The 22,016-nt window shown below is 40.2% G+C and overlaps 2 protein-coding genes across 3 annotated transcripts in view; one reads left to right on the forward strand and one right to left on the reverse strand.

The window, feature by feature from the left end:
* Positions 1 to 4,632, forward strand: part of INVS (inversin) — a 170,841-nt gene extending 166,209 nt beyond the window's left edge. For both annotated transcript variants that reach the window (XM_067569819.1, XM_067569818.1), the window contains exon 17: positions 3,886 to 4,632. In XM_067569819.1, coding sequence (XP_067425920.1) covers positions 3,886 to 4,001 — 116 coding nt within the window. In that variant the 3' untranslated portion in view covers positions 4,002 to 4,632. The remainder of the gene's footprint in view (positions 1 to 3,885) is intronic.
* A 1,267-nt stretch (positions 4,633 to 5,899) lies between these two features.
* Positions 5,900 to 22,016, reverse strand: part of TEX10 (testis expressed 10) — a 99,776-nt gene continuing 83,659 nt past the window's right edge. Inside the window, exons 12-15 of the mRNA XM_067569820.1 lie at positions 17,397 to 17,477; positions 13,503 to 13,684; positions 10,185 to 10,395; positions 5,900 to 6,143 (exon numbers count right to left, since the gene is read on the reverse strand). Coding sequence (XP_067425921.1) covers positions 6,030 to 6,143; positions 10,185 to 10,395; positions 13,503 to 13,684; positions 17,397 to 17,477 — 588 coding nt within the window. The 3' untranslated portion in view covers positions 5,900 to 6,029. The remainder of the gene's footprint in view (positions 6,144 to 10,184; positions 10,396 to 13,502; positions 13,685 to 17,396; positions 17,478 to 22,016) is intronic.

The following is a 22,016-nucleotide window of genomic DNA, read 5'->3' on the forward strand; positions in this document are numbered from 1 at the left end:
AAAAGAACTAGATAAGCTCATGGAGGATAGGTCCATCAATGGCTATTAGCCAGGATGGGCAGGGATGCAAAACCCGTTTCCCACACTCTTTCCCACCATTGTTCTGTGCTATGTAAAAATTGAATCATCTTCTTTCCTAGCTCTGTGTGCTGAGTGCATTCACACTCCTGGCTGCAGATTGCAGTGATAAAAACAAGTTTTTCTTCTATCATCTTCTGCAGAGCCAGTAAAACTCACAGGGTGAGCTGGATTCTGTTCCTCCTTGAGTTAGCTACAGAATTGTTTATTAAGTTCTAATCAGTTACACTTGTGCAGAGACAGGCAGGGCAAGAGTTATTCCAGATAGGTAATGGAGGGCACAGGAGCTGCACAGAGACCCAAAAAAAGCAAATACAGTACGGTACTGTGTTAAACATAAACTACTAAAAAATAAAGGGGAAGTTTATATTTTTTTTGTCAAGGTAAGGAAACTGTTTCATTTAAATTGATGATTAAAAGCAGCATTTTTCTTCTGCATAGTAAAGTTTCAAAGCTGTAGTCAATGTTCAGTTGTAAACTTTTTAAAAATGTTCAGAGTTACGAACATTTCAGAATTATGAACAACCTCCGTTCCCGAGCTGTTCGTAAGCCTGAGGTTCTACTGTACTTAAAAGGCTGAAATGTGAGCCCTAAAACTCATTTTTATTTTGGCCTTCTGCATTTGGGAATAGCCTTGCTACAGCACTCAAAGGCAGCAGGGCAGGGTGAGGGATAGAGGGAAAATGGCAGTGCCCCTGTCCCTTTCCCTATGTACTGGTATGTCCTTTAGAAAGGACTAGTGCCCTCTCATCACTTTCCACTACAAACATTACATTGGGACTATTCAGCATTTCCAGCTGAGTTCTCATAAGTGGCCATTAGACCAGATCTGCTGCTGAAAGGCATCTGGGACTCAGAGAGAATAACAGGAGTGTTAAGGGACCCTGCTCATTAAAGGAAGAATTATACCCCCAACACTGTAACACTAAATATATGAGAAACAGAAAAAATGCCAATAACCTTTGCCATTTTCCTGATTTCAGGAGTTAGAGACTCCTGAAAAACTGTGTTCCAACAATTTGTTGTAATGAAACTTAAGATGATGCAGCCCTGTTCCACTAGCACTATACTAATCTAAGATGGGCAGTTGATTGCTGTTCTGCACTTAGGTAGCAGAAGACAGGCACCAGATCCTATGTACACCAGTGTCTATCTTAATGCTGTATTAGATCAGCTGTTTTAAAACTAGATTAGATTAGGTCAGGCCCCCTGGCAGCATAGAATTGTTCTCTACAGTAGTTTACACAGAGCTAGGCCTGCATCTGTGGGAGAAGGTAATTCAGATTCCTATTCATTCAGTCCTTGGCCTTCCTGCTAAGACTGCTCACAGGATGCCCATTGGAGGTGGACATTCATGTGGCCACATAAATTGAACTAAGATCAAGCAATCTCCATTCTATTCCTGGCACTGCCTCAGGCCTTCTGGGTGCCTTTGGACAAGTCACTTCAGCTGTGCATGCCTCAATTTCCCCATCTGTAAAATGGGGATATGAACCTCCTTTGTCTTTGTAAAGCACTTTGAGAACTACTGATGAAAATACTATATAAGAGCTAGGTGTTATTAGGTAACAGCTATAGATCTCCAACTGAAAGCCATGCTGATACTTCTAGGTGTCACTAATAAAGTCTTATCTCTGTTCTATGCATGAAACCCTGTGTGCAGTTCCGGTTTCCAGGGTTGAGAAAGGATTTAGATGAATTAGTGCTAAATGCATAAAACTGCAATCAGAATACCACCATGACTGGAGGGTAAGACATGAAGACAGAAAAGGAGCTAACCTATATAGTCCAGAGAAGAGGGAGACAATGAGCACAGTTTGTAATTAGAGGTAAAGCAATATCATGCATGTATTCAGAGACTGCTTAAGACAAAGGTAGCAGAGTTGATGTAATCATTAGTTTTGCAAACTTGGAGGGCTCAGTTTGAATGGCCAAAGTGGTCCTTTCTAGTCAGACCATCTGTGATTCAAAAATTACACCATGTATTGCTAAAAAGCTGTTTCCTTGATTTAAAATATTTGGTGTTAGGACACTGATTAAAGAAAACTAAAAACATTCCCATGCTGTCTTTTCTTGGTGTTCTCCAACTAGTTTACAGAACTTTCGCAAGTCACAGGGAGCCTTACAGCAGCACTGTCCTGGGATTTACATTGTAAGTGTAGATAAGTTTCTCTCACTAAAAAGACAAGCAGGCTCTTTCTTGCACTATAACACCTCTGTCCATTTTGAATCTAGCCTAGAAAGCTATCAGTCAGAAAGGTTTTGTTTGCATAGAGAGTCAACAGTAGATTTTAAAACTTGTGTTTTGCTTAGTTCTTTGTATTTAGGAACAACAAATCGCCCTGCTCTTATCTTTTATGAAATAGAAAGGCTTTATTTTGCAGCTTTGAGTAGACCTTACCTTTCATAACTTGGTGACGAGTAGGATAGTGATAGGAACTTTGCCCAGTTCATGTAGAACAGTACCTACTTTCATTCACCTAATAGGAGCTCAGGGAACTTTAGTCCTGTCTTAAAGACAATGATGTGTTTTCCATCTGACTCCTTTTGTGCATGACAACATTGTTTGTTGGAAAAGTTCAGAGCTGTCAGTGGCTAATGCCAGAAACAGTATTTTTGACGTAGGTTTCTAGAGCAGGTCAAAATAGACTCATGTTTGATTCATCTCTCTGAGAAGAGTACAGCTGGGAAGGTGAAGAATACCAGGATTAACATTCTTGTGCCTTGTGAAAAAGTGTATAGTGACATATCTGCCAACTGGAGATTGGCATGAAACTAATTGAATGTACTCAGTGGCATACGCTGGCTGAAAACGTTGGGAGGGGGACACAAAAAGGTATTGAGATGGGGCAGCTGGTTCCAGCCCAGGTGTGCTGCAGCAGCAAAGCACAGCTGCTGCTCAGCAAGAAGTGTGTGTGTTGCGGGGGGAAACATGTCAAAATGTAAAAACTGAACTTGCTGTATGTTTAGTCCACAGGGAAGGGGAGTGAAAAGCAATGTTCCCTCTGCCACCCCAGACCATGTTTGAAAAATAACTGCAACCAGGAAGTATTTGTTTAAAATTACTGACTGTAGATATGTCTTTTTATCACCTGTGCACTTTTTTTTTACCCTTTGCATGATGCAACATGTAAACAACTTCCCTGCTACAAGACAGTACAAAGAACAAAATGCCACTGATAATTTGTACATAAGATAGAAAAACAATAGGGTCTGGAGAGTTTGGAATTCTCTACTTTGGAATCAGGTTCTGCAGGGGTCAAGCTGGATTCCTCTCTGGGAGTTCAAACCTGAGCACGTCTACAAGTCGTGCACATTGGGAGAAGTTCGTTTTGTTTTCAAAGGAAAGATTTGTAAATTGTTGAGCTCCCACAAACCATACAAAACAAAACATCTTGCTCTTTCTTTGGCATATTCAACATACCAGCTGTTTAGGTGTCAGTGATACAATTGTTGCCCCATAAACCTTTCACTAATTAGCTAGAGCAAAGTAAGTCAAAGAGATGTAGGTTCTAAGTCATTTAAGTATTTTTGAAAATGCTACCTATGTAAAGTGCAGTAATGTACATACCTACCTCCCCAGCATCTGTGATAGCGAGAAACAGAACCCTGCACTCAGGCTACGTTGTCAAGAAGGGTTTTCTTTTTTTCCTGGCATGCTGATGAAACTTTGGACAATTCTGTTAAATAGCCTTATTTACATAAGTATTAATTTGGTTTATGCAGACATGAAGGCTAACTGCATCTTTTCTTTAAAAAAATTATTACTACCCCCATAGACCTAATTCATATTTTTTGTTTTTACAGTAAGCAACCTGCAGTATGTTCATCTGCTGGAGAATGAAAGAAAATTGAAACATTTTTCATATAACATGAGACCAACCACTGCTGCAAAGTCAAAAAACAAAAGACCCAAGCAGTGAGCAAAGTTTATAGGGAACCTGAGGACAACTTAAAGAACACTCCTTGGTTGTATGAAATCCTTCTTGTAATTTAAAAAAGTATACAAAATATTAATACAATAATTGAAAATACCTTTGCTAGTTTATCTCAGTGCTGTTTGCCAAAGACAACTTCCAGGGAGTTGAACTAATTTCATGTACAAATGAAATGTAGAATTAAAAAGTAAATTTACAGACAATGAAATTTGGAAATTGTATAAAGTTAAGTAGGCTAGAATTAGCAGTTGGGCTCTTACTGAAGTTATCAGTGTTATCTGTAAATATGTTTTAAGTGTTAATTATAGCCCTATGCTGAGCCACATATGGAGTTTGAAAAATACTTAATATGTGCAGTTGAACCATACCAAAGCATTTCTGAGTTATAAAAGCTAAAACAAAAACAATATAGTAAGTGGTTTTCTCTAGGTGAAAAGCCCAAAACAAGGGATAATTCTACACCCAGATTAAAAATCTTGAGATTTGAAACTCCCTCTAGATTAGAAACCCAACTATTCCCTAGTCAAAGCCCACATCTAGGAAATAGTTTGTGGATGCAATCCACCTGATATTTATTCTAAAATTTAAGGTGCTAAACTAATATGGCTTCCACCCTTTCCTTTGAGAGATTATTCCACAATCTAAAAGATAGCAATATTAAGAATTTTCGCTTAATATCAAAATTTGTTGTTCATTTCCATCCCCATATACCATAACATATCCTACTCACTTTCTCACCATCTTTTGTGTTTACATCCTTCAGTAAATACTTAGAGGCTGCTATTAAGCAAAACAAATTTTTATGGGAAAATGTCAACTTCATTTTGGCTGAAAGAGGCAGTTTTTTCATTTTAGTTTTAAAAAAGTTGGAAGTTTTTGTTTTAACGTATCAAAGTCAAAGTTTTATGTCTTTTTGGGATGAAAGCAATTGCCAAAGTATTGGAATGTCTGTGGGACTGAAATCACTTTTTCCAAATTGCTGTAGTGAGCAGCTAGATGTGCTGAGCCAGTTATATTAATGGGTTAACTATTTTAAAAAATCTTTGTCATTGTGTCTCACTCACTTCACTCTAAATTCAGAGTACCAAAAGCTTTGAAATAATGTAGTAAGATGGATCATTAATTGTACCACAAAATCTACATAGAGCAGAAAGCATAGCCTTCACTAGGCATGAATGCATCTGCTCAACCTGTGCACTCTCATTCTTACTAAAGAGGAACATTGTGTTTAAGCTCAGTGTTCGATACTAATGGATTGGTGGAAATCCTGATTGAGAGAGGAGTGTGTTAATTGCTAAGTTTCTAGGGTGAAGTCAGTGGGACCAGGATTTCACCACGTATTGCATATATTCACCATCTCACCCGCTCCTCAAAAGAAAGTAAATTTGTGTGTTAGTGAAATAGTTGTAAAATATTTTTATATCTTCGCCCACTGAAGTCAGCTGGAGGTTTGCCATTGACTGCTGAAGTGAAACTGAAGGCAGACAAAAACATGTCCATTGAAGTGATGCCCTTAAGAGAAAATAATTATGTAACATGTTCTTTTCTTATTTTTGTCCTAAGCATATTGTATTTTATTACTTTAACTTTATTCTTTACTACAGTTCTATTTTTATATTCAATATCCAAAATACGGTTATACAATGCAAAAATACAACTCATGCTTTTTAAGGTGGAATATTAACAAATATTTAAATGACTTTATTGTGTAATATTATAAATAATGGAAAATGACTGCAGTCAATACAAGAGTCCAATAAACAAAGCATTTAATATTTTCACTTCAACAGCTGGGATTGTCCTCAATTTATCCTCTCCTGCAGTCAACGGTCTTACTAAAACCACTTTCACTGACGTGTTACTTTCTTGCTTCAAGACCAAAGTAATGTTGTAAAAACAGATTTTATTTAAATTCCACTTAAAAATTTTTTATAACAAACCATATTCCAACATTTTCCATTCACAATTAAATGGAAGTAAACACTTTAAAGCAGATGTACAATTTTAATGTCTTCAATATACTGTGCTAATGGCACCAGGTCCCTGTGGATGTGTGGCAAGATATATGTTGAAACAGTAATGGAGGTCTGTTAGCCACTGCTCTTGGACTTCACCACTCTTCAATGTCTGGAGGCAAAAAGGGAACAGGTTAGGGTGACCAGATGTCCCAATTTTATAGGGACAATCCTGATATTCAGGACTTTTTCTTATATAAGAGCCTGTTATCTTTCACCCCGTCTCAATTTTTCTCACTTGCTATCTGGTCACCCTAGAACACGTTGAAAACCCCCCACTGTGACCCACTAAACTGACAGTACTAATCATGAAGCTTCAGTTTGTTGGTCTGATATTTTCAGTTAACCATAAACTCTATTACTAACAAGAAATCAAATATAGAAGAACCTTGTTCATTTATACAACCCATAATTCCTTAACTCCAGATGATGGCTTCCCCTTTTCTCAGTAAACATTAGCAGAGACACAGTATTATCATTTCATTCGAGCACTAAGACTAAATTACTTTTTACAAAATAAGCCACAGAATATTTCTAGGATACTATGAAGGGTGTGAGAATTTATCTGATAAGTGTGAATTGACATTGCTAACACCTACACTCCCCCTTGTTGTGCCTTACCCTTGGATGTATACCTATACCCCCTATCTGATTTCTATTTCTTGCATCTGACCAAGTGGGTTGCGCAAGCTTATGCCTGCAGAAACTAAATTTGTTAGTCTTTAAAGTGCTACGGGACTCTTGTTGTTTTTGCTGTATACAGACTAACACGGCTACCCCTCTTGAATTAATCATGTTTGTTTGCTTTCTTCCAGTTCAGCAATTTACAATGCATTTCCAAATCATTAGTGGAAATGATCAAGACTCTACTATAGTAGTGGCTATGTCCACTGTAAGGAGTTTTATAAAAACAGTCTCACCAAGGCTACCACCAGCCGAACCAGTGGGAGCTCTAGGGTAGACAATACTCCAGCATTTTAGGACATGTCTACAACTCGAGAGCTCACAGCAGCTCAGCTGTACCAATGGAGCTGTACCGCTGTAAGATCTCTCATGGAGCTTCTTTATGCCAACAGAAAAGTGCTCTCCCTTGGATTTAATTAAGCCACTCCCAATGAAGGGTGAGAGCTATATTGGGGGAGAAGTTCTCCCGCTGACATAGCTGCTGTCCACACCAGTGATTCTGTCAGTGTAACTTAGGGTTGTTTTTTTTTCACACCTGTGAATGACATAAGTTATACCAACACAAGTGGTAGTGTAGACATAGCTTTAGTTATGCCTACACGAAGTGTAACACCACAGCCACTGGCCAAGCAGGTTTAAGTAAGTGTTAAATGCCAGGAGCCAAGTATGTCATTTTCTCTTTACAGAATATAGCAGAGACTCTTTTAGGGTACATCTACATATATGGCAGTGTGTAAAGTAACACTGCATTCCCAATTAGCATAGGTACACAGCATTGTCAATGGTGAGACATGGCCTAAGTGTTACTGAGCAGAATGCCCTACATGCCTGTATATATACCCTGCACGGCTCTCTACATGCCCAAGCAGAGTCTCCCATGTCTAAGGGAAGGCTCTAACAGTGGGAATGTAGCAGACAAAGGTTCCAGCAGCTCCCTGGAGCTGTCAGAGTCTTTTCCTGCTCCTGGAGCCTTTCTGGCTCCTGTGGACATGCTAGGCCTGTGAGAATGCACAGGCTGTGGCTTTTCAAAGAGCCACCCACTGAAATCTAAAAAAGCCACACTTGCTGTGCTGCTTTAAAGTTAAAAGACTTCCCAACCCACTCCAATCAAAAGAAGTAACCTATTTACGACACCCGTTTTTCAGATCATCTGTCCCAAAAAAGCTACAGTAACACTGCTGAGAAATCTTGGCTGCAGCCCACTCAGCAAAGCAGAGGCAGGAGGTGCTGCACCTGTTATAACTGTTGTTATGCTTTGGGGTTACACGAAGTTCCTCAGTAACCCAGCAGAAAGCCTGACACCACACAAAATGCCCTTCTTTCAAGATTTGCTAAATCAGACTAGCTGGAGATTTTTGTCTCAAGCTATTTAATCTGCTAGATAGAATAATCAGGTGAAAAGGACTGCAGAAAAGCTTTGGAAGGGTTTAAAATTACAACAGTAGCGGTCATTAATTAAACAATTAAAGTGGTATCAGTGTCTGGACATTGTGTGGTATTTAAAATACTGATAAGTTTTAGGAAAAAGGATCTTTAGGATAAAAATTAGCACATGAATCTGGCATTGAATTAGAATTAGAAAACAGCTCCCCTCTCTATTCACTCCTAACTCCCTCCTCACTTCTAGCCTGTCCCCTATCCATTGACGTTCTCACTCCTAACGTCACCCCTCCCCTACTGAAACATAGCTACATATATAGCCAACTGTCAGCATGCAGTTTGTAGAGAGCTGAGATCACTTGGAAGAAGAGGAGCTGAACACCTGAGGAGATCAAGAGAACGGACCTCAGCAGAAAAGGAGATTCGAGACATCCTGGAAAACATCTGAACAGCGGTGAGCATCACTGAAGCAAAGATGCACCTTAGGATTTAGACAAACGGGTTAACTAAGTCCCCGCTCTGTGTCTAAGCCAGGGTAATCCTTCCATTAGGAAGCTACAGGAGCCTCTGGGCCTACAGACAACCGGGCTGAGTCCCCACTCTGTGTCTGAGCCTAAAATAATCTTGCACAGGTGCTTCTGGAAATACAGGCAACCAGGCTACCTGAGTCCCCGCTCTGTGTCTGAGCCTGAGGTAGCTCTCTTAGCAATCCCTGGACAGAACAAAAGGACCTTCGCTGACGAACAGAGGAATATTTAAAGGTTGTGTAAGTAAAGGTTACCTGAGTGTGATGTCAATAAAGTTGGATGCTTGTGGTCTGAGTGAGATTCTCCCTCTCTACCCATCCAGCAACTGCCTGGCCTACCGCTTGCTGGATGATAGATGTTTAAGTATAAATGTTTATGGTTTATATAAAACATTAAGGCAAGTATTATACTGTTTTATTAAAGTAATAGTATTCTTCAGAACATTCTTTTACCATATATGTTCTAGTAGTCTAAGTATTATTTTCTGTACTGTATAACTTCTAATAGTCATATCCTGTTAAATGTTTATTTCTATATAATGTTATATGGTTACAAGCCATGTTTGATTTCTCTCTCTTTCTACTTGATGTAACCATTCACTTCTATATACATTTGGTATCTGTTTTTGAAGTATCACAGCTTACGTTTTTTATCTTGATCAGAGGGCTGTATGTTTCAAGGGAGGATTGTCTCCTTGGAAATTCCAATAGCGTGAACTACCACACCAGTAGTTTTTAGGGGGTAATCCTATACACTATAAAGTTCTCTCGGTAATATCAAATGGGCTTCCCTAAATTGTTCTGGTAACAAGTTGCCTCACTGATTTGTGCTGGGTTCTCTCACCCGCTCCCAGTTAGCGAGGTGTTTCTATACATATTTGAGGAAAGTTTGTTCCAGTCTGATGCTGTTCTATAACTCAGTGACAAACTATCAGGTGCCTTATTTTTGGACTTTGGCAAATCTCAAAAGTTTTATAATTTTATTGTGAGCTCATTGATTGTCCCTGGTGTGTGTCCCTTCTATGTCAAGCTGTTGTCTGTGATAAAAATAACCCATCATCTCAGATGCATTTTGCCACTAATAGATTCCAGTGGCCAGGGCCCCTTTACATGGCTATTGTTCCCTATGGCTACAAGTTTAGAAGTTGATCTTCCTCGTCGGTGTGAGGGTCAGAGACTAACCAGAGAAAGCTGCACGGCAGCAGTGGAGCGGCCTTCCTGACGTTGATTGGTAGTGGCATACTGCATGTTTCTGGCAGTCCCACAGAATGCCTCATGACAACAGCAGCCAGTGAGGGTCATCACTGATAAGCGCATGTTCACACAGATAGCCTCCCTGTTCTGTATGCCCTACATGCCTGTATATATACCCTACACGGCTCTCTACATGCCCAAGCAGAGTCTGCACGGCCAAGGCATAAAGAAGGCAGCTATGGACCAAAATCTGGATTCCATGGGCGGGTGCCTTTTTTGTACATGATTTGAATTAGTGTTGTGTACAAACATTGGCTGAGGTTTAATAAGATATTCTTGAAATCTTCTGGGGGAAAAATAGTTTCATACCATAATATCCTTGACAATCTGTTGCACCAGAAGTTCACTCGTCACCATGTGATTCCTGAGCTGTCCATGTTGCATTAACAAACGAAGCAGCTGGCCAATGACAGGCAGTTCTTCCCGACAGGCCCTGCTCACTTGAAGACTTTGCAGCATCAACCTCAACACTCGTGGTACGAGAGCTAGCACTGAAATACACGATCCCCATAACATGTCCCTGGGGAGAGGAAATAATCAATTAACAGAGTTGGGACGATCTCAATCACAGAACAGAAGTGCATTCAAAGTTTGCTCCTATGCCTTATCCTTATCTGCACAAGTAAAGGTGTCCACACAGTTAAGATGAATAAATTTGATAGGCTGTTTTCAACTATACACAAATGGCAATTCATGGGGAACAGTGAGTATTAAGAGAAATATGATAATGTTCCACAAGGGTTACACAACAAGTAAAGGAGAATACAAATGTACATCCAGTCCTGGACCTTACTGATTTAAGTTAGCCTTTGTGTTAACTTATGGTGGTAACTGGACCCCTCCCCGCAACTACACAGAGATAAAGACCCAGTGACTTTTACTGTGTGTGTTTAAAAGGCACAAGAACTGGGGGAGGGGAGATTCAGTCATAAAATAAAAACTGTATGAAGCACCTAGTTATTAATATAAATAGTTTTAGTTTGAGAATTTAAGAGTTGAACAATTGTTCTCTTTATAGTACAGTGGTTAACATCACATCCACCACAATCTCTCCATCACTGACAGGACAGCTATACAGTCCCTGAAACCCAACCACACACAGATAGGGATCAAACAAGCAGACAAATGGGGTGCTATAATAATCCACAACTGTGAAGACTACATTAACGAGGCCAACCATTAAATCTCTGACACCACTTACAACAAAGAATTCAAATATGATCCCACACCACAATTCACCCAGGAATTTAAAGATATTGTCAAATCCTTCCCCAGACAACTCCAAGATAAACCTCATCCCCCACTAAACCATACTAGGGACCTTTTATATGCTTACCAAGATACACAAACAAGGGAACCTAGGCAGAACCAGGCATACCTGGGCCATGCCCCTCTTACTGAAGGAATATCAGAACTCATAGAAACGATGCTCAAAACCACTCACCATACATAGGGCCAGCTTCCTCCAACTGATTTCCTTCCAAAAATCTGCAATACTAATAACCTTTCTCAGAACACCATGCTGGCCATCAAGGATGTCACCTCCCAATACACCAACAACCCTCACAATGACAGCATCACTGCCTGCCTCAAATATCTACAAGACAATGGACAGCCCTTAGATATCCACCCCAAAAACAGTCAACTTCATCCATTTCATCTTGACCTCACCCATAACAATTTTACATTCAACAACAAACACTTTGTCCAACCCATCAGAACACCCATGGGTACGAAGACTGCTCCCCCATGTGCCAACCTCTTCATGGGCCACCTTGAGGATGAATTTCTGGACAAATGCATAACAAAACCAGTGATATGCCTGAGATACATCCTAATATTTTCATCCTCTGGACTGACAATCTGAACTCCCTCATGGAATTCTACTATATCTTCAACAACCACCACCCATCCCCATTAAACTCCCCCTAGAACACTCCCACACCAGCATATCAACTACTTGGACACCACACTCAGCTCCAACAATAGATCCCTAAAGACAACTATACACAAGACACCCATCGATCACCACACTTACATTCATAGATCCTGTAACCACCCCAAACTCACCAAGAAATCTGTTATTTACAGCCAGACACTCATATATCACTTATGAGGAAACGAATCCAGGATACACACCTTAACATACTCAAAACCACCTTCACCAAACAAGGACACTCAGCCAGAGAAGTAGATCATATCTTGGAACAGGACACCCAAACATGCCAAGGGAATTTGCTTCAGTATAGGGAGAAAAAACCCTCAGACCGCACATCCCTATCATCCTATACTGGAACCCATGCAGGGTATCATTAAACAATTACAACCCATGTTCAATAGGGGGCACGTCCTGAAAGAAATCTTTCCTGAACCCCATTCTGGGCTTCAAACAATCCTCCAACCTCATCATCAGAAGCAAGCTCCCCAGAGAAGCAGGGCATACAAACTCAAAGCAGGACTAAATCCTGTTATAACAACAGATACAAAATGTACAGACATATCTCCACTGCTACAATGATCAATGCCCTCACAGCACACCATTCAAGATCTATAGGTACTACACATGCCTATCACGACATGTGGTGTTCCTCATCCAGTGCACTGAATGCCCTAACAACTATGTGACCAAAACCAGACAATTGCTATGCTCTTGACTGAACTCACACAAATGATAAAACAAAAACACCATATCAGCTATGGGTGAACACTTTTCACAAAGTGACTACTCTCTATCTGACCTCTCAGTCCTCATCCTAAGAGGAAACCTGCACAACACATTCAAAAGACAAGCCTGGGAGCTTAAATTCATTACTCTGCTAGACACTAAAAAACATGGATTTTATAAAGACACTGGATTTATGGCTTATTACAACAACCTGTAAACTGCTAACCTCACTTTTTTGTCCTATGACTGCAGAAGTGTTAATGGGCCATTTTACCCTGAATGTGTATTAACTACTTATGCTAAACAATCTGTTCCCCCTTGTATTTAGCTGTGACATTCTGAGTACCTTTCCCAGACTTGAAGAACAGCTCTGTATAAGGTTGAAATCTTGTCTTTCACCAAAGAAGTTGGTCCAATAAAAGATATTACCTCATCTACCTTGTTTCTTTAAAATATACATTCCATCTAGAGCGGTAAACATACTTGCATGGTTTAAATATATCTAGCCTTTTTTAGTCAGACTCATTTCCAAATTCCATAAAACTATGTCTGAGAAGCTTTGCTAAAGCTCAATATTCTAGTTAGCTAAGAGTATAGACTAATTAAAAGCACTGGTGTCTTAGAACAATGACTTTCTAAATCCAAGAATTTTAAGTGTCACTTTCACTGTTCCTAATGAAGCCAAAAGCTAAATCCAAAGATTAAGGTATGAATACCTGCCTTTCTAGAGCCAAGGTACAACATTGTTTTCCTGACATAACCTACAACAACTGTAATAAGAAACAGCTTTGAAGAAACTTTTTATAATACCAGTTAACCCTACATATGGAGGGTTTTTCCTAAATCCAAGAATTATTTCAGAATAAGCATGAAAAGGGGCCAAGCAAAAAGTGAAAAAAGTCACAAGTATTCAAACAGATGTAAATGACAGAGAATTTCTTTAATTATAAAATAAGCATTACCTCTTCCGCACATGTTCTGCATCCTCTTTGTCTAAAGTTAACAGGAAGTAAAGAAGACTATAACAGCAAGAGGCTAGAAACTTGTGTAGATTTTCACTAAGGATGCAAGCTTGATCCAGGAGCTTACTCATGGCACACAAAACAGATCCAGCTGTACTATCAGGTATTACAGCCAGTCCAACCTATGAGACAAAACAAGTTCATTATATCTTACACAAACAGTCTTTTATTGATACACAAACATGGCTAGAGTAGAATGTTTCTCTTCTATAATATCACAAAAATCACATCCTCCCATTCAAATTAATACATTCAACAACTTTTTAAAATTGCCCTCATTTTCCCTTGGGAAGTGACTCCCATGTTAAACTGAAGATAAAGAATTAATTTAAATCTAAATACAGTAGAACCTCAAAGATAGGAATACCAGAGTTAGGAACTGACCGGTCAACCAAACGCCCTGTGAAACTGGAAGTAAGCAATCAGGCAGCAGCGAAGGAAAGAAGAAAAAAAAAAGCAAAGACTATACTGTGTCTGTATTGCATCTTAAAGGTCGGCATGCAGAGCAGAAACAGTTCGGGGTCTGCACTGTTTCCTGTAAACCAAGAGTGCTGTTTCACCCCCCCGTGCCACCGCACCAGGATGGGGAAGCTGTTTTCACCATCACCCCATCAGGAGGGTGACATAGAGCTGAGAAAGAAGCTGCCATAGGGAGCTACTGCTATTGCAGCCAAAATCTGGCCTGGAGCTGGAATGGAGAAGCTGCGCTCTGGAGGAGTTTTAAATGGCCACAGCCTGTGCGCCGATGAGGCCCAAGCTTTGCCTGTGGCTGCACTCCTGGATCCTGCCAGCACCTCTGGGAATGCAAGGGGCAGGTGAGGGAAGAGAAGGGCGCTGGCAGTGGGCTGGCACCAACCCCCTGCCACGTGCTGCCTCTGGAGCGTGGCGAGCAATGCACAGAGCAGAGCGAGCTTGGGAGAGAGGCGGCTGAGTGCTGGGGCTTGTAGTGCCAACGGTGCAGGGCAGCCCTCCCTCCCCCCAGTTTAGCCCAAAGGCAAGAAATAGGAATAGGGCAGGGAGCTGTTTGCAAACCAGGCAGTGCTGCCAAGTGCCACCTTTGCAGAGATCTCTCCCAGTCTCAGCTGGAAAACACTGACTGCAGGGTACTGTACCATGCTTTGTTCAGAGTTACGAACAACCTCCATTCCTGAGGTGTTCCTATCTTTGAGGTTCTAGTGTATCACACAAAGCATCCAGTCCTGCAACACAATGGAGCACAGAGTTAACCTCCAAGAATAGTGTTAAAGTCAACAATTAGGATAAAAACAGTAGTCACTATACCAAACAGAAAGTGATACGGTCCAGATACATTAACAGGACTTCTGGGTAATTTTAATATAGCTAACTTCAGTAGTAGAGTGTCTCAAATGACAGGAGAGGAAATCTGCTAAATAGACTAACTGCTGAAATCATCATAAGAATGAGAACAAAGACACCTGGTGAGTTCATAATAAAGTTATTTTCCTTTAAAAAATGTCAAAGGAAGAGCAACAGACTGGGGTATGTTTCTGCTTGCTGTGTGCTGTAGTTAAAAGGAAATGACGCTTGGTAGGCCATCCCTTTTTTATACCCTTGTTTAGAGGCATAAGGAGTTAGGAAGAGCATGTCTGGACACAGACACTGCTAGCTAGAAAATTTCATGTGCATTGAGGCATTTACCGAGAGTGGGGATCTGCATAGATAATGCTTGAGGAACTTCTGTACAAAAATGCTTTATGCTGAAATAAATATTCTCCTTCAGATCAGTAGATATATATCAGTTTTAGCCAGTCATGCACTTCTACATCTGGAGAGTGATCATGTAATTCCTTGACTGAGTCTTTGGCATTTGGAAGATTCCAAGATTATTTTATTGCATACACCTGAATATCTACGTTCAATACATTTGATGGATAATTTAACTTTCTAACTAGCTCACAATGTGTATAGAACACAGTTATTCATAGATTCTAAGGCCAGAGGGTCCTTTATGACCCCCTGTGTAACATAAGCCAGAGAATTTCACCCTATTTCTGCATCAAGCCCATCACTACTTCTTGCGCTAGAGCAGAGGTTCTCAACTGGGTGGTGTGCACCCCATCAAACTTTCTAGGAAGGAGCGGCAAGTCTTCTAATAATAGTGTTGTGGCATGGAGTCCAACTCAAATTTGGCCCAGCTGCCCCTCTATCATGCTGAATGGAGGGGTGGCCAAGCCAAATTTTAGTGGTGTTGCAACCATGTGCAGCAGATCACAATACCATTCATTCAAAGGGGTGGCTGGGCCAAAATGGGTGCAAGGGAGAAGAGACTGAATAACCATCTGTTGGTGGGTGATATGTACTAATTGCTATCAGATCAACCCACAGTGAGCTAAGGGAAGGGCCTGTTGTCTTGAAAGAAGATAGAACCCCCACCCTGGTATTTTGGACTAACACTAACCAGGGAACTAGCAAAACACTAGCAACAAAAAAGTAAGAATATATAACTTTAAATATTTACAGGCCATGTTGTGGTAAGAAGGAAGTGGAGAGGTGGTAGATCAGGTCCACCCCTTTTACTCTCAGTATGGAGCCCAAGGAGACCAGAAGTGGAGACTCACAGACTTGAAAGAATTCACTGGCCTCAAGAGCATGAAGCACATGTGTACCCACAGTGGAATACAGATAAGAACTAGCACTCAAAGAAGAATAAAGCATTGAGCACATTTAGTAGAGGCACCTAGAGCAAAAAGCACAGGTGTTGGTCACTCCAGTACAACTGTCAAAATGATGGAGAAGATTCAGTAAAGAGCAACAAACCTGATCAAGGATCTGGAATGACATTTGTAAGGAAATATTCAAGTAACTAGAAGCATATAGCTTTAGTACATAGGAAAATTAAGGAGGTCAATAATGGTTTAACAAGTGCATTATGGCATGAGCACTCTGGAAAGGGAAAAGCTTGTTTACTGCTATCTAAGCAGTGGTTCTCAACATTTCCAGGCTACTGTACTCCTTTCAGGAGTCTGATTTGTCTTGCGTACCTCAAGTTTCACCTCACTTAAAAACTACTTGCTTACAAAATCAGACATAAAAATACAAAAAAGTGTCACAGCACGCTATTACTGAAAAATTGCTTACTTTCTCATTTTTACTATATAATTATAAAATAAATTGCAACCGCTCAGATTGAGAAAACACTGATATAATATATAGAGCAGTATAAACCACTCAGTCTGTATGAAATTTTAGTTTGTAATGACTTCGCTAGTGCTTTTCATGTAGTCTTCCATGTTGTAAAACTAGGCAAATATCTAGAGGAGTCAATGTACCTCCTGGAAGACCTCTGCATATCTCCAGGGGTACACATAGCCCTGATTGAGAACCACTGTGCTATGGTACCCTGAAAGGTTCCAAGATAGCCTCATCAATAGGGAGAGCTACCTTAGAGGGTCCCGCTGAGGCCAAAACATCCACCAGCCTGTACGACTTCACCTGTACCTCTGCTGGTTTGATATCTAAAGCTGCAGCCACCCTCCTCAAAAAGTCCCAATGAACAGAAAGAATTCTACCGGGTCCATTTGTGGCACTGGTGATTTTGGAGGATTTCATTTTTGGTTGCCCAATTTGAAAACGGGGCCGATTTTCAGAAAGTGCTGAGTGCATGTCATCTGAAAATCTTTAAGTTGGGCAACCAAAACCTACTAGTTGCTTTCAAAATGTTGGCCTCAAATCTCATTTAAAATACCCCTTGGAGTTCTGCTGCTATACTGGTGAGCTGGGTACAAGAGTTAATCAGAATATCACAAAGCTGTTTGAAAGTGCATTCTGTATTTTGGACAGAAATTTAAAAAAATACAACAAAATGTTATTTACCAGATATTTACAGATGCCATTCTGGAGGATGTCAAAACACTGACTTCGTGAAGGTACAGTGGACAAGCTGTGACATACCACCTGTTTTAATGAAAGAAAACAAACAGTTATATTTATGAACTCTAATACAGATATCTGACAGGCAAATACTATATTTATTGTACATACATCTGTGTGTAAATATATGAATAGATGGGCATATGTGGATACACAATAGCTATCTCTCTTAAAGTGCTGATCCTTTTTAAAAATCATAGAAGTAGCACTGAACATTGCCAATGTTAAAAACAAAGTCACACAGCAGCAAATGTGTTTGCTGTTGTTTTCCTCCTTTTTCCTATCCTATCAAAAAGTTCCTTACACTCACTTTTTAGAACTTCAATTAAAAAGGTCAAAAAAAGAATAAAAATCTATCTGACTATAAAGGCACATGCAGGCCCTACCCCTTTTTCCCCATTAGTAGGGAAACTTTCCAAGCAATTCTCCAAAGAATCTAAACAAGCCAGTAACAGAACAGAAACACACACCAAGAAGAAATAAGGGAGAAGGACAACAAGGGAAAAGTAGGATATTGCAGAAAGCTACATCCCATCTTGCCTCTCCCCACCCTACAAAAGAATATCACACTCAGGGGACATAAAAAAAGCAGTGACAAGAAAGAGGCACCTTGCTTTATAAACTGTCTGAAACACCTGGCTGCTGACACAGCCGGGCAGAAGCGAGCAGTATTAGCTGCCTAAAGAAATGACACAAAGGTAACAAAAAGAGAGTCAATCTGATGACTCGGTCTTCACAGTTGTACTACTGTATACGCCTTAGAAGAACGCCTAGCAAAAGTACCAAACACAGACCTAGAAAAGCAGAGTGGATTCTTACTTATTCAGAAAAAGAACTTCTAATGTTATAAAGGAAACTGCCCAGGTCAGAAATCACCAAGTACAAATAAAAATTTCTTGGAATGCAAGAAATATAGTATAATAGACAGCAGACTGGACTGGGAGTCAGGAGACTAGGGTTCTATTTCCATCTCTACCAACAATCTATTGTGTGACCTTGGGCAAGTCTCTTTACCGTTCTGTGCCTGTCTCCTCTCCCATGCTTTGTCTTGTGTATTTAGATAGTAAACTCTTTGGAGGGACCACTGTTGTACTAATTTAGATTAAATAAATGGGCCAACCATGTTAACCCAGTCACTGTACAACATTAATCAGTGTCAAACAAGGTTCGGGGTTTGGTATACAGAGACCTCAGCCAGCTTAGGACCATGGCAAATGCATTATTAAAAATCATTTTAATCTTCTATTAAAGATAAAGAAAAGGAGGAAAAACAGTTAAACCTTTTGAAATATAAAGTACTGAATAAGGCTTTCATTTTAACAACATCCCTTATTCCCTTTCCCTGGAGAGTTTTTAGAAGGAAAAAACCCTTGTTTGACAATCTTCTCAGGCTAGAGATTCTCAACTGGGGGTACGAAGACACAGAGAGGTCTTTCAGGGGATACGTCAACTCATCTACATATTTGCCTAGTTTTACAACAGGCTACTTAAAAAGCACTAACGAAGTCAGTACAAACTAAAATTTCATACAGACCATGATTTGTTTATACTGCTTTTTATACTATATGCTGAAATGTAAGTTTAATATTTATGTTCCAATTATTTATTTTATAATAATGTGGTAAAAATGAGAAAGTAAGCAATTTTTCAGTAACAATGCGCTGTGACATTTTTATATTTTTATGAATGATTTTGTAAGCATGCAGTTTTTAAGTGAGGTGAAACATGGGGTAGGCAAGACAAATGAGACTTCTGAAAGGGGTACAAGTAGTCTGAAAAGGATGAGAGCCACTGTTTTAGGCAGTATCAAAGATGGTAATAACTATCCTTTTGGGGAAAAGAGAAGAAGTTAGCTGAGATGAGCTGGAACCACTGTTGCTGATGTTAAAGTCCAAACCCGTTTAATCCCAGGTGGTGTCTGGGATTCAGCTAGAGTCAGCAGAGGTGGCAATGTCATCGGGGTCCCTCATTCTGGCCCAGTCTAGTCAGGACATCTCTCAGGATCAGGATTAAGGCCTCGAGCCTTGATGATGGGAGTGGCAGCCATGATGGTGAAACTTGCTCTAGTAGCCAATTTTTCTCCCAAATTCCCTTTAAGGATCCACAAAAGACAATGATGGACAAAAAAGCCCATTCCCCTCATTATTTTTACAGCAATTCGGCCTAGTTTCCAACACACCCATTTTGGTTCAATCAATTTCTGGTTCCACACTTTTCTTTTTACCAAGCACAATCATAAAACAGTCCTTGAATTATATCAGTAGACCTTTCTGTTTGGACTAGTTCAGTCTGTCTCCATTTCACACATTTTTCCACAAACATTTGTTTTTATAGGTTATTGTGACATCTTACAACCTTTCACATACTTTTTACAATTGAGCTCACAATTAGGGTAAATTTGTAGGCCCACCTTATCTTAACACCACCCTCACTATGTGTTTGTACAGGGCCTAGCACAATGGGGTCCAAATTTTAATTGGGGTTTTAGGTGGTTCTGCACTATAAATAACAAACAACTTTCGTTAACTATAACATGCAACATTAATGAGAAAGTGAAATGACTTCTCCATCTGTCCTTGATGAAACCAGATATCAGATATTAAGATCAATACCATGTCAACTAATAAAGCAGGGGAGATTCTTTTGATCACACTCCCTTCTCCAGCTTGCTGCCAAGATGATTCATTCCAAAACTGTGCAAAAACTTGTGGAATATGATTAGTAATAAAGTAATAATAACAACAATTAATAATGTTAATGACAACCACTAAACTAGGTACAACAGGCTAACTAACCCATTATCAGTAGCTATAGACATTAAATTATCCCTTTGCTAAGAGGGATGGTAGAATTGTGGGAGATGATGCTAGCAAAAAAGAAGTTATTGAGTAAAAAAATTCCCATTCTGCAGCCCCACGTCTCCCACAATTCTGATATTCATAGGAAGTAGCAAGCAATGAACCAGAAGTAGGAAGGGCTAAAAAAGCAGAACGAGATAAGGAAAATCCTCCCCCACATCAGAATTAACTACCAAAATGGCAAGCTATTTTTGGATCAGTGTGTGCAGCACCTTCCTGCTGAAGGATTCCTCTGTAGAGGATAGGAAGTCCCCTTTGTAGCATCTAATGAAGGAATTAATAGAGGACCATGTTGCTGCTCTGCAGATCCCTGCAGTGGAAGTGCAGGCTCTTTCTCCCTAACAAGTTGTCAAAGACCCTGTGGGGTATACTTTGATTCTGTCAGGTGCACTTGTTCCTGACACCTTAAATGCCTCTACAGCACATAATATGATTCATCTGACTAGAGACAGTTTGGAGAACCAGAGCCCTGGGCTCTTCAGATGAAAGGATATGAACATGAAGCCCAATCTTCTCATCGATTTGGTAGGCTGGATAGAGATCTTTAGTGTTCTATGAACATCCAGATTACATCACAGCATTTCTGTAGGATGCTGTGGCTCTGGACAGAATGAAGGAAGGATGATCTCCTGTGAGGCATGGAAAGAGGAGTTTATCTTTAACAAAAAAGATTCTGAGATCCTTAATACTACCTTATCATCATGGAGCACACAAAGTTCCTGCATGGATAAAACTTCTAACTCCAACACTTATTTAGCAGATGTGATAGCAACCAAGAAACAGGCTTTTATGGGTAGATAGAAGGGTGTGACCGATGTAAATGGTTCAGGTGTGAGGTTAGGAGTTTTAGCACCAGAACTAAGCTTCATTTAAGAAAGAAAGACTGGTCTGACCATAAGTCTAGCCAGTCTAACTGGTCTGGGAAATCTGAGTATTTGAAGATTGTCTGCCAAGAAACCTGAGGATCCTGCATATGAGGTGTGACTTATGGCCAACACTACAAATCTGGACCAAAGTCCTTTGTCCACACTATCCTGAAGAAAGTCCAGAATATCTGGATTTCCGAGGTCCTTGGTGTTTGTTTACTTGACATCACAAGCTAACCTTTGTCCAGATGGCAGAGTAGGCTTTTACTCTACCTCAGACAGACATCAACATTACAATCCCAATCACTCTGGGGGATAGCCAGAGCATGATTAAGTGCTTTCCTCTCCATAGCCATGCTGTCAATTGTAGACAGTGTGGGTCTAGATGGAGGATGTGATCTTGGTGAATAGGTCTGGCCTCACTTGTAGATACAATGAAGGTTCTAATGGCAAGTCAACCACAGGCCAGCGATTAAGAGTTTCCTTGGCCAGTGTGGAAATCTTTATTTCCTCTCTCCTCATCTTTCCTATCACCTTTCCTAGAAATGGAAGAAGTGAAACTGTATATAGTAAGCCCTGTGGCTATCTTTGTGAAAGAGTATCCATCTCTAGGGACCTGGGATCTGCTTCCCTAGTGAAGTACTTTGGCAGCTTTCTGTTCTAGCAGATGGCAAACAGGTCAACTACTGGGAGGAAGTATTTCTGTTAAATCGGGCTGAAGACTTCCCAATTCAAGCACCATTCTGAGTTCCTGACTGCATGTCTGCTAAGACAGTCTGTCTTCTCGTTCAGTTCTCCCTTTGTGTTCACTGCACTTATGCAAGTGAAGTTCTTCTCTG

Source organism: Emydura macquarii, unplaced genomic scaffold (assembly GCF_026122565.2).
Source record: "Emydura macquarii macquarii isolate MOO-44397 ecotype Brisbane River unplaced genomic scaffold, CSIRO-AGI_Emac_v2 contig_2948, whole genome shotgun sequence".
NCBI lineage: Eukaryota > Metazoa > Chordata > Testudines > Chelidae > Emydura > Emydura macquarii.